Source organism: Bombina bombina, chromosome 1 (assembly GCF_027579735.1).
Source record: "Bombina bombina isolate aBomBom1 chromosome 1, aBomBom1.pri, whole genome shotgun sequence".
Taxonomy (NCBI): Eukaryota; Metazoa; Chordata; class Amphibia; order Anura; family Bombinatoridae; genus Bombina; species Bombina bombina.
The window spans coordinates 1,550,145,120-1,550,159,264 of record NC_069499.1 but is presented as its reverse complement, the minus strand read 5'-3'; the positions used below and the strand labels follow the sequence as shown (position 1 = coordinate 1,550,159,264).

Below are 14,145 nucleotides of genomic sequence, written 5' to 3'. Positions count from 1 at the left end.
TACCTAAGGTAGTCACTAACAGGAATATCAATCAAGAGATTGTTGTTCCATCCTTGTGTCCAAATCCTTCTTCAAAGAAGGAACGTCTTCTACACAATCTGGATGTAGTTCGTGCCCTCAAGTTCTACTTGCAGGCAACTAAAGATTTTCGCCAAACTTCTTCCCTGTTTGTCGTTTATTCTGGACAGAGGAGAGGTCAAAAAGCTTCTGCTACCTCTCTCTCTTTTTGGCTTCGTAGCATAATACGTTTAGCCTATGAGACTGCTGGACAGCAGCCTCCTGAAAGAATTACAGCTCATTCCACTAGAGCTGTGGCTTCCACTTGGGCCTTTAAGAATGAGGCCTCTGTTGAACAGATTTGCAAGGCTGCAACTTGGTCTTCGCTTCATACTTTTTCCAAATTTTACAAATTTGACACTTTTGCTTCTTCGGAGGCTATTTTTGGGAGAAAGGTTCTTCAGGCAGTGGTTCCTTCTGTATAATGAGCCTGCCTATCCCTCCCGTCATCCGTGTACTTTTGCTTTGGTATTGGTATCCCAGAAGTAATGATGACCCGTGGACTGATCACACATAACAGAAGAAAACATAATTTATGCTTACCTGATAAATTCCTTTCTTCTGTTGTGTGATCAGTCCACGGCCCGCCCTGTTTTTTTAAGGCAGGTACATATTTTTTAAATTATAATTCAGTCACCACTACACCCTTGGTTTCTCCTTTCTCGTTGGTCTTTGGTCGAATGACTGGAGGTGACGTAGAGGGGAGGAGCTATATAGCAACTCTGCTGGGTGAATCCTCTTGCACTTCCTGTAGGGGAGCAGATAATATCCCAGAAGTAATGATGACCCGTGGACTGATCACACAACAGAAGAAAGGAATTTATCAGGTAAGCATAAATTATGTTTTTTATCAGAGCAATTCCTCTTTCTACGGTATCATTGACAACCTTAAGAGCGTTCACATGGCTTCTTGGAGAATCACTGCAGTATTCTGTCAAGTCGTGGATCCCAAACAATTCAAAGAACGCCTTTGTTTTATTAGTAACAAAATGGCTCCGGTCTTTTCCTTCAAAAACCATGTTTTCTCCAACATTGGTGTGTCCCGGTCCACGGCGTCATCCTTACTTGTGGGAATATCTCTTCCCCAACAGGAAATGGCAAAGAGTCCCAGCAAAGCTGGCCATATAGTCCCTCCTAGGCTCCGCCCACCCCAGTCATTCTCTTTGCCGTTGCACAGGCAACATCTCCACGGAGATGGTTAAGAGTATGTGGTGTTTAGTTGTAGTTTTTTTATTCTACTATCAAGAGTTTGTTATTTTAAAATAGTGCTGGTATGTACTATTTACTCTGAAACGGAAAAAGATGAAGATTTCTGTTTGTGAGAGGAAGATGATTTTAGCAGACAGTAACTAAAATCGGTTGCTGTTTCCACATAGGACTGTTGAGATGAAGTAACTTCAGTTGGGGGAAACAGTTAGCAGACTTTTCTGCTTAAGGTATGACTAGCCATATTTCTAACAAGACTGTGTAATGCTGGAAGGCTGTCATTTCCCCTCATGGGGACCGGTAAGCCATTTTCTTAGTCTCAAACAGAATAAAGGGCTTAATATGGGCTATAAAACTGGTAGACACTTTTATGGGCAAAATCGATTGCTTTATTTGGACATTTTATACATGTTTATGCTGATAATTCACACTTATAAACTTGGGGAACGTTTTTTAACGTCAGGCACTATGTTAGACACCTTTTCCTGTCAGGAAGGGCCTTCCCAGTTGTAGGCTGAGCCTCATTTTCGCGCCATTACTGCGCAGTTGTTTTTGAGAGCAAGACATGCAGATGCATGTGTGAGGACCTGAAAGTAGTTGGAAAAGTTCCTAGAAGGCGTCATTTGGTATCGTATTCCCCTCTGGGCTTGGTAAAGTCACAGCAGCTGGGACTGTATAGGGGTTAAATCTGTAACCGGCTCCGGTTTCGTTATTTTAAGGGTTAAAGCTCTGAAAATTGGTATGCAATACTTTTAATGCTTTAAGACACTGTGGTGAAATGTTGGTAATTTTTGAACAATTCCTTCATATTTTTTCACATATTCAGTAATAAAGTGTGCTCTGTTTAAAATTTAAAGAGACAGTAACGGTTTTGCTTTAAAACGGTTTTTGTGCTTTATTGACAAGTTTAAGCCTGTTTAACATGTCTGTGCCTTCAGATAAGCTATGTTCTATATGTATGAAAGTCAATGTGTCTCCCCCTTCAAAATTGTGTGATAATTGTGCCATAGCGTCCAAACAATGTAAGGACAGTACTGTCACAGATAATGAAGTTGCCCAAGAAGATTCATCAGATGAAGGGAGTAGACATGGTTCTACATCATCTCCTTCTGTGTCTATACCAGTTTTGCCCACGCAGGAGGCCCCTAGTACTTCTAGCGCGCCAATGCTTATTACCATGCAACAATTGACGACTGTAATGGATAACTCCATAGCAAATATTTTATCCAAAATGCCTGCATATCATAGAAAGCGCGATTGCTCTGTTTTAAACACTGAAGAGCAGGAGGGCGCTGATGATAATTGCTCTGTCATACCCTCACACCAATCTGAAGGGGCCATGAGGGACATTTTGTCAGATGGGGAAATTTCAGATTCAGAAAAAATTTCTCAACAGGCTGAACCTGATGTTGTGAAATTTAAATTAGAACATCTCCGCGCACTGCTTAAGGAGGTGTTATCTACTCTGGATGATTGTGACAACTTGGTCATTCCAGAAAAATTATGCAAGATGGACAAGTTCCTAGAGGTTCCGGTGCACCCCGACGCTTTTCCTATACCCAAGCGGGTGGCGGACATAGTGAATAAAGAGTGGGAGAAGCCCGGCATACCTTTTGTCCCCCTCCTATATTTAAGAAATTATTTCCTATGGTCGACCCCAGAAAGGACTTATGGCAGACAGTCCCTAAGGTCGAGGGGGCAGTTTCTACTCTAAACAAGCGCACTACTATTCCTATCGAGGATAATTGTGCTTTCAAAGATCCTATGGATAAAAAATTGGAGGGTTTGCTTAAAAAGATTTTTGTACAGCAAGGTTACCTTCTACAACCCATTTCGTGCATTGTTCCTGTCACTACAGCAGCGTGGTTCTGGTTCGAGGAACTAGAAAAGTCGCTTAGTAGAGAGACTCCATATGAGGAGGTTATGGACAGAGTTCACGCACTTAAGTTGGCTAACTCTTTTATTTTAGATGCCGCTTTGCAATTAGCTAGATTAGCGGCGAAAAATTCAGGGTTTGCAATCGTGGCGCGCAGAGCGCTTTGGCTAAAGTCTTGGTCAGCGGATGTATCATCCAAGACAAAATTGCTTAACATCCCCTTCAAGGGTAAAACTCTCTTTGGGCCAGAATTGAAAGAGATTATCTCAGACATCACTGGGGGAAAGGTCCACGCCCTCCCACAAGATAGGCCTTTCAAAGCCAAGAATAAGTCTAATTTTCGTTCCTTTCGTAATTTCAGGAACAGACCGGCCTCTAATTCTGCATCCTCTAAGCAAGAGGGTAATGCCTCACAGTCCAAACCAGCCTGGAAACCGATGCAAGGCTGGAACAAGGGTAAGCAGGCCAAGAAGCCTGCTACTGCTAACAAAACAGCATGAAGGAGTAGCCCCCGATCCGGGACCGGATCTAGTGGGGGGCAGACTCTCTCTCTTTGCTCAGGCTTGGGCAAGAGATGTTCAGGGTCCCTGGACGCTAGAAATAGTTTCTCAGGGTTATCTTCTGGAATTCAAGGAACTACCCCCAAGAGGAAGGTTCCACATGTCTCACTTATCCTCAAACCAAATAAAGAGACAGGCGTTCTTACATTGTGTAGAAGACCTGTTAAAGATGGGAGTGATACACCCAGTTCCAATGACGGAACAAGGAATGGGATTTTACTCAAATCTGTTCGTAGTTCCCAAAAAAGAGGGAACCTTCAGACCAATTCTGGATTTAAAGATCCTAAACAAATTTCTCAGGGTGCCATCGTTCAAAATGGAAACCATTCGAACGATTCTACCCACTATCCAAGAAGGTCAATTTATGACTACCGTGGATCTAAAGGATGCGTACCTACATATTCCTATCCACAAAGAACATCATCAGTTCCTAAGGTTCGCCTTTCTGGACAAACATTACCAGTTTGTGGCCCTCCCATTCGGATTAGCCACTGCTCCAAGGATTTTCACAAAGGTACTAGGGTCCCTTCTAGCGGTTCTAAGACCGAGGGGCATTGCAGTAGTACCATACTTGGACGACATTCTAATACAAGCGTCATCCCTTTCAAAAGCAAAGGCTCATACAGACATCGTTCTGGCCTTTCTCAGATCTCACGGATGGAAGGTTAACATAGAAAAAAGTTCTCTGTCTCCGTCAACAAGAGTTCCCTTCTTGGGAACAATAATAGATTCCTTTGAAATGAGAATTTTTCTGACAGATGTCAGAAAGTCAAAACTTCTAAGCGCTTGTCAAGTTCTTCATTCTGTTCCACGTCCTTCCATAGCTCAGTGCATGGAAGTAGTAGGGTTGATGGTTGCAGCAATGGACATAGTTCCTTCTGCGCGAATTCATCTAAGACCATTACAACTGTGCATGCTGAAACAGTGGAATGGGGACTATACAGACTTGTCTCCAGTGATTCAAGTAGATCAGAAGACCAGAGATTCACTCCGTTGGTGGCTAACCCTGGACCACCTATCCCAGGGAATGAGCTTCCGCAGACCAGAGTGGGTCATCGCCACGACCGACGCCAGTCTAGTTGGCTGGGGCGCGGTCTGGGAATCCCTGAAAGCTCAGGGACTATGGTCTCGGGAAGAGTCTCTTCTCCCGATAAACATTCTGGAACTAAGAGCGATATTCAATGCTCTCAGGGCTTGGCCTCAGCTTGCAAAGGCCAGATTCATAAGATTCCAATCAGACAACATAACGACTGTTGCGTATATCAATCATCAGGGGGGAACAAGGAGTTCCCTGGCGATGAAAGAAGTGACCAAAATAATACAATGGGCGGAGGATCACTCCTGCCACCTATCTGCGATTCACATCCCAGGTGTGGAAAACTGGGAAGCGGATTATCTGAGTCGTCAGACATTCCATCCGGGGGAGTGGGAACTCCACCCGGAGATCTTTGCCCAGTTGACTCAATTATGGGGCATTCCAGACATGGATCTGATGGCGTCTCGTCAGAACTTCAAGGTTCCTTGCTACGGGTCCAGATCCAGGGATCCCAAGGCGACTCTAGTGGATGCACTAGTAGCGCCTTGGACCTTCAACCTAGCTTATGTGTTTCCACCGTTTCCTCTCATTCCCAGGCTGGTAGCCAGGATCAAACAGGAGAGGGCCTCGGTGATCTTGATAGCTCCTGCGTGGCCACGCAGGACTTGGTATGCAGACCTGGTGAATATGTCATCGGTTCCACCATGGAAGCTACCTTTGAGACAGGACCTTCTTGTTCAGGGTCCATTCGAACATCCAAATCTGGTCTCCCTCCAGCTGACGGCTTGGAGATTGAACGCTTGATTCTATCAAAGCGTGGGTTTTCAGATTCTGTGATAGATACTCTGGTTCAAGCCAGAAAACCGGTAACTAGAAAGATTTACCATAAAATATGGAAAAGATATATCTGCTGGTGTGAATCCAAGGGATTCCCATGGAATAAGATAAAAATTCCTAAGATTCTTTCCTTTCTGCAAGAAGGTTTGGATAAAGGATTATCTGCGAGTTCTCTAAAGGGACAGATTTCTGCTTTATCTGTCTTACTACACAAACGACTGGCAGCTGTGCCAGATGTTCAAGCATTTGTTCAGGCTCTGGTTAGGATCAAGCCTGTTTACAGACCTTTGACTCCTCCCTGGAGTTTAAATCTAGTTCTTTCAGTTCTTCAAGGGGTTCCGTTTGAACCTCTACATTCCATAGATATTAAGTTGTTATCTTGGAAAGTTTTGTTTTTGGTTGCTATTTCTTCTGCTAGAAGAGTTTCAGAGTTATCTGCTCTGCAGTGTTCTCCGCCCTATCTGGTGTTCCATGCAGATAAGGTGGTTTTGCGTACTAAGCCTGGTTTTCTTCCAAAGGTTGTTTCTAACAAAAATATTAACCAGGAGATAGTTGTACCTTCTTTGTGTCCGAATCCAGTTTCAAAGAAGGAACGTTTGTTACACAATTTGGACGTAGTCCATGCTCTAAAATTCTATTTAGAAGCTACAAAAGATTTCAGACAAACATCTTCTCTGTTTGTCGTCTATTCTGGTAAAAGGAGAGGCCAAAAAGCGACTTCTACCTCTCTTTCTTTTTGGCTTAAAAGCATCATCCGATTGGCTTACGAGACTGCCGGACGGCAGCCTCCTGAAAGAATCACAGCTCACTCCACTAGGGCTGTGGCTTCCACATGGGCCTTCAAGAACGAGGATTCTGTTGATCAGATATGTAAGGCAGCGACTTGGTCTTCACTGCACACTTTTGCCAAATTTTACAAATTTGATACTTTTGCTTCTTCGGAGGCTATTTTTGGGAGAAAGGTTTTGCAAGCCGTGGTGCCTTCCGTTTAGGTAACCTGATTTGCTCCCTCCCTTCATCCGTGTCCTAAAGCTTTGGTATTGGTTCCCACAAGTAAGGATGACGCCGTGGACCGGACACACCAATGTTGGAGAAAACAGAATTTATGCTTACCTGATAAATTACTTTCTCCAACGGTGTGTCCGGTCCACGGCCCGCCCTGGTTTTTTAATCAGGTCTGATGAATTATTTTCTCTAACTACAGTCACCACGGTACCATATGGTTTCTCCTATTTTTTCCTCCTGTCCGTCGGTCGAATGACTGGGGTGGGCGGAGCCTAGGAGGGACTATATGGCCAGCTTTGCTGGGACTCTTTGCCATTTCCTGTTGGGGAAGAGATATTCCCACAAGTAAGGATGACGCCGTGGACCGGACACACCGTTGGAGAAAGTAATTTATCAGGTAAGCATAAATTCTGTTTTTACCCTCTAATCGTTTCACTTCCTTTTTTTTTTTGCAGGTTTGGTTTCTAAATTTTTAGTCATATTTTCCTAAACAGCCTGAGTAATACGGTTGTCCAAAAAAGTCAGTCCTACGTTTGTTTCTGACAGATACCAAAGGTGTCTCTTAGCAACTGTGAGAGCACATTTTTTGACGCCTGCATCTGCGTAAGTGCTCAGAAGCCGTAGCATATCCAAATCACTCTTTGGAGCCCATCGACTTACAATTGCCTCATGCCAAAAGCGAACATATATGAGGCTGACAAAATGTGCAACCCGTTTCATTCCTTCCAATTGTCGTTGAGGAATATTCAACTGTTTAGTGAAGAGGACAATTTTAAGTGCATATATTGCCTTTGCCATCCACGTTGCTTGATGCAGTGCCCCTGGGATCCTGAATGTAATGTTTTTTCTTAAATGAATCTTTTTTTTCTTCTTTTGTACACTTAGCTCTTATTTTCGAGGCGAAAACCTTGTCTACTCCACTCATTGACGAACTCATACGATCTTCTCTTTGTGACCTAAGAAATTCTTTATCTTCTTGTAATACGCTATTCATGTCCATCACATTTTTCCGGGAAATGTCAAATAACTCGACGAGATCACCTTTCCAAATCTGCCGTTTCACATTTGCTTTATCCGTGTTTCTCAATATCTCTTTACCCATATTTTGGTATTCTTTGTACAGCTTCTGTATACCAGCACGGATATTCTCCTCCGTCTTAACAGGGATATTTGCTTTCCTCCACACTTCCTGTAGTTTAGTACTGGTAGATTTAGCAGCATCCGAAAGTGTTTCTTTCATTTCCTTGTGATGGTAAATAAAAACTAAAAGTAAAGCACTTCAATGTTAGAAATTTCACTAGTTTGTGATGAAAGTGATCAATGTGTGCAACCCCTAAATATTATCCAATCTTCTTGAAATTTGGCATATATATCTGAAACATCACTGAGACTCGGGCCGTAAGCAAAGTCATATGAAAATCACATCTTTGGAAAAATTAAACACCCTAGTGTGTATGTATGTATGTGTGTGTATGTGTGTATATATATATATATATATATATATATATATATATGTATATATGTATATATGTGTATATATATATATATATATATATATATATATATATATATATATATATATATATATATATATATATATATATGTATATGACACGTTGATTGGAGTAGCTGTGTTAGTCCAGAAATTTAGATATCAAAATAACAAGCATATTGCATTGAGCAATGATACCTTTTTATTGGACTTACTATACATTTATAAGTTGACAAGCTTTTGGAAGAGTTCCTTCCTTTATCAAGTCTGAAGCAATACTGACCAATTCAATGGAATTTACACATTATATCTTAAAACACAGAATAGCTAAGAAGACAGAAAGTGCAGGGAGAGGAGGAGGTGTCGTAAAAATCATGAGGGGGGCTTAGGTAACAGGCAGACAGTGTCCAGTGTAGGAGAACAGACAGGGGAAATATATAGCTATACATAGAGCATATACTGACATAAAGTTATATATCAACATTGAATCAATATCTATAAAGATGTGAAATTGTATATACAGGGGGAATACAAAAGTTAAAAAACACAAATATGTGGACATAGGCTTACCTGTGTACCTATGTATAAAGAATGTGGAATATACAATGTAATTGACTAAATGAAAGTACATTACAAAAAATTCTGATAATGTGTTAAGAATCCAGAGTCCACATTTAGTCCAGAATTAAACAGGTTGAAGTGCATTATCATTTTCATTTCAAAGGTTTTTCTTTCCATGGTGTTTTTTAAGTTGCCTCTGAGAATTTTGATTTTGAGGTTTTGGATGGAGTTTTCAGGTTGGGTGAAATGGTGACCAACAGGGGTGCAGTATTTTGTTTCACAGTGGTTTTTGATTGAGTGTCTGTGTAAGTTCATCCGAAGGTGCAGTTTTTGGCTTGTTTCTCCAATATAGCATCCCACTTCACATGCAGTGCAATGCATCATGTATACCACATTTGCAGATATACATGAATATGCCCCTTTAATGTTATAGGATTTATTATTGTGATTTGTGTGTGCACAGCAAATCACAATAATAAATCCTATAACATTAAAGGGGCATATTCATGTATATCTGCAAATGTGGTATACATGATACATTGCACTGCATGTGAAGTGGGATGCTATATTGGAGAAACAAGCCAAAAACTGCACCTTCGGATGAACTTACACAGACACTCAATCAAAAACCACTGTGAAACAAAATACTGCACCCCTGTTGGTCACCATTTCACCCAACCTGAACACTCCATCCAAAACCTCAAAATCAAAATTCTCAGAGGCAACTTCAAAAACACCATGGAAAGAAAAACCTTTGAAATGAAAATGATAATGCACTTCAACCTGTTTAATTCTGGACTAAATGTGGACTCTGGATTCTTAACACATTATCAGAATTTTTTGTAATGTACTTTCATTTAGTCAATTACATTGTATATTCTACATTCTTTATACATAGGTACACAGGTAAGCCTATGTCCACACTTTTGTGTTTTTCAACTTTTGTATTCCCCCTGTATATACATATATAAAGTCTCAGAGCTCTGCACACACTATACAAATCTGTAGTTTGCCCGGGGTGCATCAAAAGTGAACAATATAGCAGAAATAAGGACGCACTCTCCGGGTCTTGCAGTATATTAATTTAATATACTGCAAGACCCGGAGAGTGCGTCCTTATTTCTGATATATATATATATATATATATATATATATATATATATATATATATGTGTATATATATATATATATATATATATATATATATATATATATATATATATATATAATGTGTGTGTATATAGAGCTTTTGTTTTTTTTTTATTTCAAAACTATATATATTTTTAAAATAGACAACACAAGCTATTGATCTAGGGCCATTATGGTATATTTGATGACACTATTTTGTCATATAAATATCTAACTTTTTCTCAAACTTTGGGTTTCTAACTGATATTATTTACACACAACTACTGCAGTCATAAGAGAAATGGTTGTAAAAGTTTCTCTGGGGTCCCCCTTTGTTCAGAAACAGTAGACTTGCATTGTTTTTTTGGCAATTAGAAGACCACACACTGACACTTTTGGCAGTGAAGGGGTTTATCAGGTAGCTTGGAAGGTTAATATTTGCCCTAATGTAGGGATTACCCTCCCTCTGCATTTTTGCAGATCACACTTGGCGTTCTTCAGTAGATGGATGGAAGGGGGTGGGATGTGCCAGGAGGGAGGGCATTTTTGCAGCTCCCACTCAGCAGGATATTTGACAAGCGCTAATTGGTTGTTACATATGCAGTTACAGTGGAGTGCCATTTGCTGCCAGCAAACAGTAACTCCCACATCTTCACTATTTTTTTTGCCTCCATCTGGTGGGTTGAAGGAGGGCAAAGCCCCCCTTGTAAATGTCATTCCTGAGGTTCAATATGGGTGGATGCCAGAGGATCAGCGGGGCACTGCGCTGATCCTAGATCCTCTGGCATCCACCCCCAAGCGGAGGCAAAGACGATAGTGGAGATGGGGGAGTTATGGTGGAGCGCCATCTGCTGCCAGCAAACAGTAACTGCGTATGTAACAGCCAATCAGCACTTGTCAAATATCCTGAAAAGTGGGATCTGCAAAAATGCCCTCCCTCCTGGCACCTCCCACCTCCTGATCCCTCCCAAACAGCACTCTTCCCCCCCCCCCCCCCCCACTGGTCACCACCATCTTAGTTACTGGCAGTTTAGGGAATTTATTTATTTTTAATTTCTGTAGTGTAGGAGGTCCCCCCCCCCAATCCTACATGCTACACATTTTATTACTTGATCACTCAGCAGAGATAAGATATACAAAGCTTAAGGGACATTCAAGGTGTGTGTCCTTGTACAAAGCACTACTGATGTATACTATGCATATTTAGAGAAAAAACACTCTTAAAGGGACAGTCAACACCTGAATTGTTGTTGTTTAAAAAGATAAATAATCCTTTTATTACCCATTCCCCAGTTTTGCATAACCAACACTGTTATACTAATACACGTTTTACCTCTGTAATTACCTTGTATCTAAGCCTCAGCAAACTGCCCCCTTATTTCAGTTTCTTTTGACAGACTTGCATTTTAGCCAATCAGTGCTCACTCCACGGTAAATTCACGTGCATGAGCTCAATTTTATCTATATGAAACACATGAACTAAAGCCTTCTAGTGGTGAAAAACTGTCAGATTAGAGGCGGCCTTAAAGGTCTAAGAAATTAGCATATGAACCTCCTAGGTTTAGCTTTCAACTAAGAATACCAAGAGAACAAAGCAAAATTGGTGATAAAAGTAAATTGGACAATTACATTCCCTATTTGAATCATGAAAGTTTATTTTTGACTAGATGGTCCCTTTAACATATGTGGTAGATAGTTTGTATGTGACTTGGGGTGCAGTATGCTGTGTCTCATGGTGTGGTTATCTTTATTCTCAGATGTAGGTAGCTCAAACTTTTTTATGCAACGTTATTGTTAAGATGTTAAATGGGAGAGTTAGTGCTGTTACTATGCTCTCATTAAATGGACATTAAACAATAAATAAATAAATACTAGATAGAATGATACATCAAAGAAAAGATTAGTTTGAGAATAACATGTAGATGTATTTGTTAAAGTTGCATTAGCTGCTTAAGTAATGACAAAATAAAGTTTTAGTGTCTATAAATCAGTGGGAGCTGCCATGTTGTAACTTAGGTTACCTTCTCTGCTGTGGCCAATTAGGGACAGCTATAAATAGGTCACTAGAGTGTGCAGCCAATGGCTTTGTGGAATATAACAGTGTTCTGCACTTCCATTTCTAACAGGAACTGAAAAGTTCATAATTTCAGATTGGAATTACAGGAAAAGGAGACAAAATAAATAATGAAAGTATATTGCAGAGTTGTTTTTATATTTATATATACAATTTATTATTTGAAGTTACCATCTGAAAGTGTTTAATGTCCCTTTAATGCTCTTTCATATGCACAATAGTTTACTGTCTCCTTATGACTTGTGATTCCCCCACTGCTTTCATCTTATGCACTTGTGGTTCCCTGACCTGCTGCTCTTCAGTCTGAGACCCTCCTACAGCACCAGTCAAACCCCTGTCATGTCAACAAGGCCAGGAAAACCCCACTGGATCTGGCATGCGAATTTGGGAGAGTGAAGGTAACATAACTGGACATCTAATTTATTTCAGATGTGGAGCTTTCAATGTTTCTTTTGACTCTTTTCTTTGTCTCTCTTCTCATCTTTCTCTTCCGTTGCTAACATATTTCTCTTGTGTTTATACTCTCTCCTGCCTTTTAGTATATTTTGTGTCTCTGTCTCGCGCTCTCTCTGTCTTGCGCTCTCTCTGTCTCGCGCTCTCTCTGTCTCGCGCTCTCTCTGTCTCGCGCTCTCTCTGTCTCGCGCTCTCTCTGTCTCGCGCTCTCTCTGTCTCGCGCTCTCTCTGTCTCGCGCTCTCGCTCTCTTTCTCTCTTGTGCTCTCTTTCTCTCTTGTGCTCTCTTTCTCTCTTGTGCTCTCTTTCTCTCTTGTGCTCTCTTTCTCTCTTGTGCTCTCTTTCTCTCTTGTGCTCTCTCGCTCTTTCTTTCTCTCTCTCGCGCTCTCGCTCTTTCTTTCTCTCTCTCGCGCTCTCGCTCTTTCTTTCTCTCTCTCTCTCTCTCTCTCTCTCTCTCTCTCTCTCTCGCTCTTTCTTTCTCTCTCGCGCTCTCTCTCGCTCTTTCTTTCTCTCTCGCGCTCTCTCTCGCTCTCTCTCTCTCTCTCTCTCTCACACTCTCTCTCTCTCTCTCACACTCTCTCTCTCTCTCTCTCACTCTCTCTCGCTCTTTCTTTCTCTCTCTCTCTCTCTCGCTCTTTCTTTCTCTCTCTCTCTCTTGCTCTTTCTTTCTCTCTCTCTCTCTTGCTCTTTCTTTCTCTCTCTCGCTCTTTCTTTCTCTCGCTCTTTCTTTCTCCTTCTCTCTCTATTGCTTTCTTTCTCTCTGCTCGCTCTATCGCTCTCTTTCTTTCTCTCTCTCTGTCTCTGTCTCTCTCTCTCTCTCTCTCTCTCTCTCTCTCTCTCTGCTCTCTTCTTCTATCTCTTCTTCTATCTCTTTGTTCTTATCGCATGTTACACTCTTTACCATCAGGTGGTGCAGTTGCTATTGAACAGTCATCTTTGTGTATCACTCTTGGAGGGTATCTCCAAGGACCCCACTGACCCCAATTTTATCACCCCCCTGCACTTAGCAGCCAAGAATGGGCACCGTGAAGTCATCAGGTAGGTGACAAGTAATGGACACATGAGCCTGCTTTTAGCTCTCATTATCATGGACCCCCCATATACAGTAGGTGTGTTAATTGCATTTTTCTTAGGTTGCTCCTGGAATCTGGCATTGAGATTAACCGACTGACAAAGATGGGCACTGCCCTTCACGAAGCAGCTTTGTGTGGCAAAACTGAGGTGGTAAAGCTGCTGATAGAGGTGAGGGGTGGAATGAGGGCAAAACTACTAGGGGATGAGATAGATATCCTAAACTATGGTACAATGTAATATAAGGAGCCCATCACAACTGTACCCATTTATATTATAGCAGGGTTTGGTTGACCCTGTTTGTAATGTTATCTACATCTTCTTTCAATTCACAGAATGGAATTGATGTCAATATTCGAAACACTTACAATCAGACTGCTCTGGATATTGTCAACCAGTTCACCACTACGCACGCAAGCACTGACATCAAGCAGCTTTTGAGAGGTAACGGTTGTGGCTCCGTAAATAAACGTAATGATGGGGAGAAACTGATAGGGGGCATGAGGCATAGTGAGGGGCAGAAGTTCTTCCAAGAGGTTTGGAGAAGGCTCTACAGGTTAAGACATTATTTGTCTGCTGGAATTACAGTGTAAGAGGGAAGGAAGGCCCTGGGAAGGTCCAGTAAAGAGAAACGCAATATTTCCTGGTTAGACATGATGACGGGTATAATCACTAGTGAACAATGTGTGAGGTAGAGTAGATAATTGCATGTATAGGAGGGTGTGTCACTTGTGGTGTGCTTCAGGGCTCAGATTTTGGGCCTGTTTTGACTCTACAGTATGGCTTTTACT

The 14,145-nt window shown here is 41.4% G+C and overlaps 1 protein-coding gene across 1 annotated transcript in view; it reads left to right on the top strand.

Moving 5' to 3' along the window:
* The window catches only part of CASKIN2 (CASK interacting protein 2), a 121,693-nt gene that overhangs the window by 68,072 nt on the left and 39,476 nt on the right, over positions 1–14,145 (top strand). The window contains exons 6-9 of the mRNA XM_053709015.1: positions 12,135–12,230; positions 13,191–13,321; positions 13,417–13,525; positions 13,690–13,798. Of these exons, the coding sequence (XP_053564990.1) occupies positions 12,135–12,230; positions 13,191–13,321; positions 13,417–13,525; positions 13,690–13,798 (445 nt within the window). The remainder of the gene's footprint in view (positions 1–12,134; positions 12,231–13,190; positions 13,322–13,416; positions 13,526–13,689; positions 13,799–14,145) is intronic.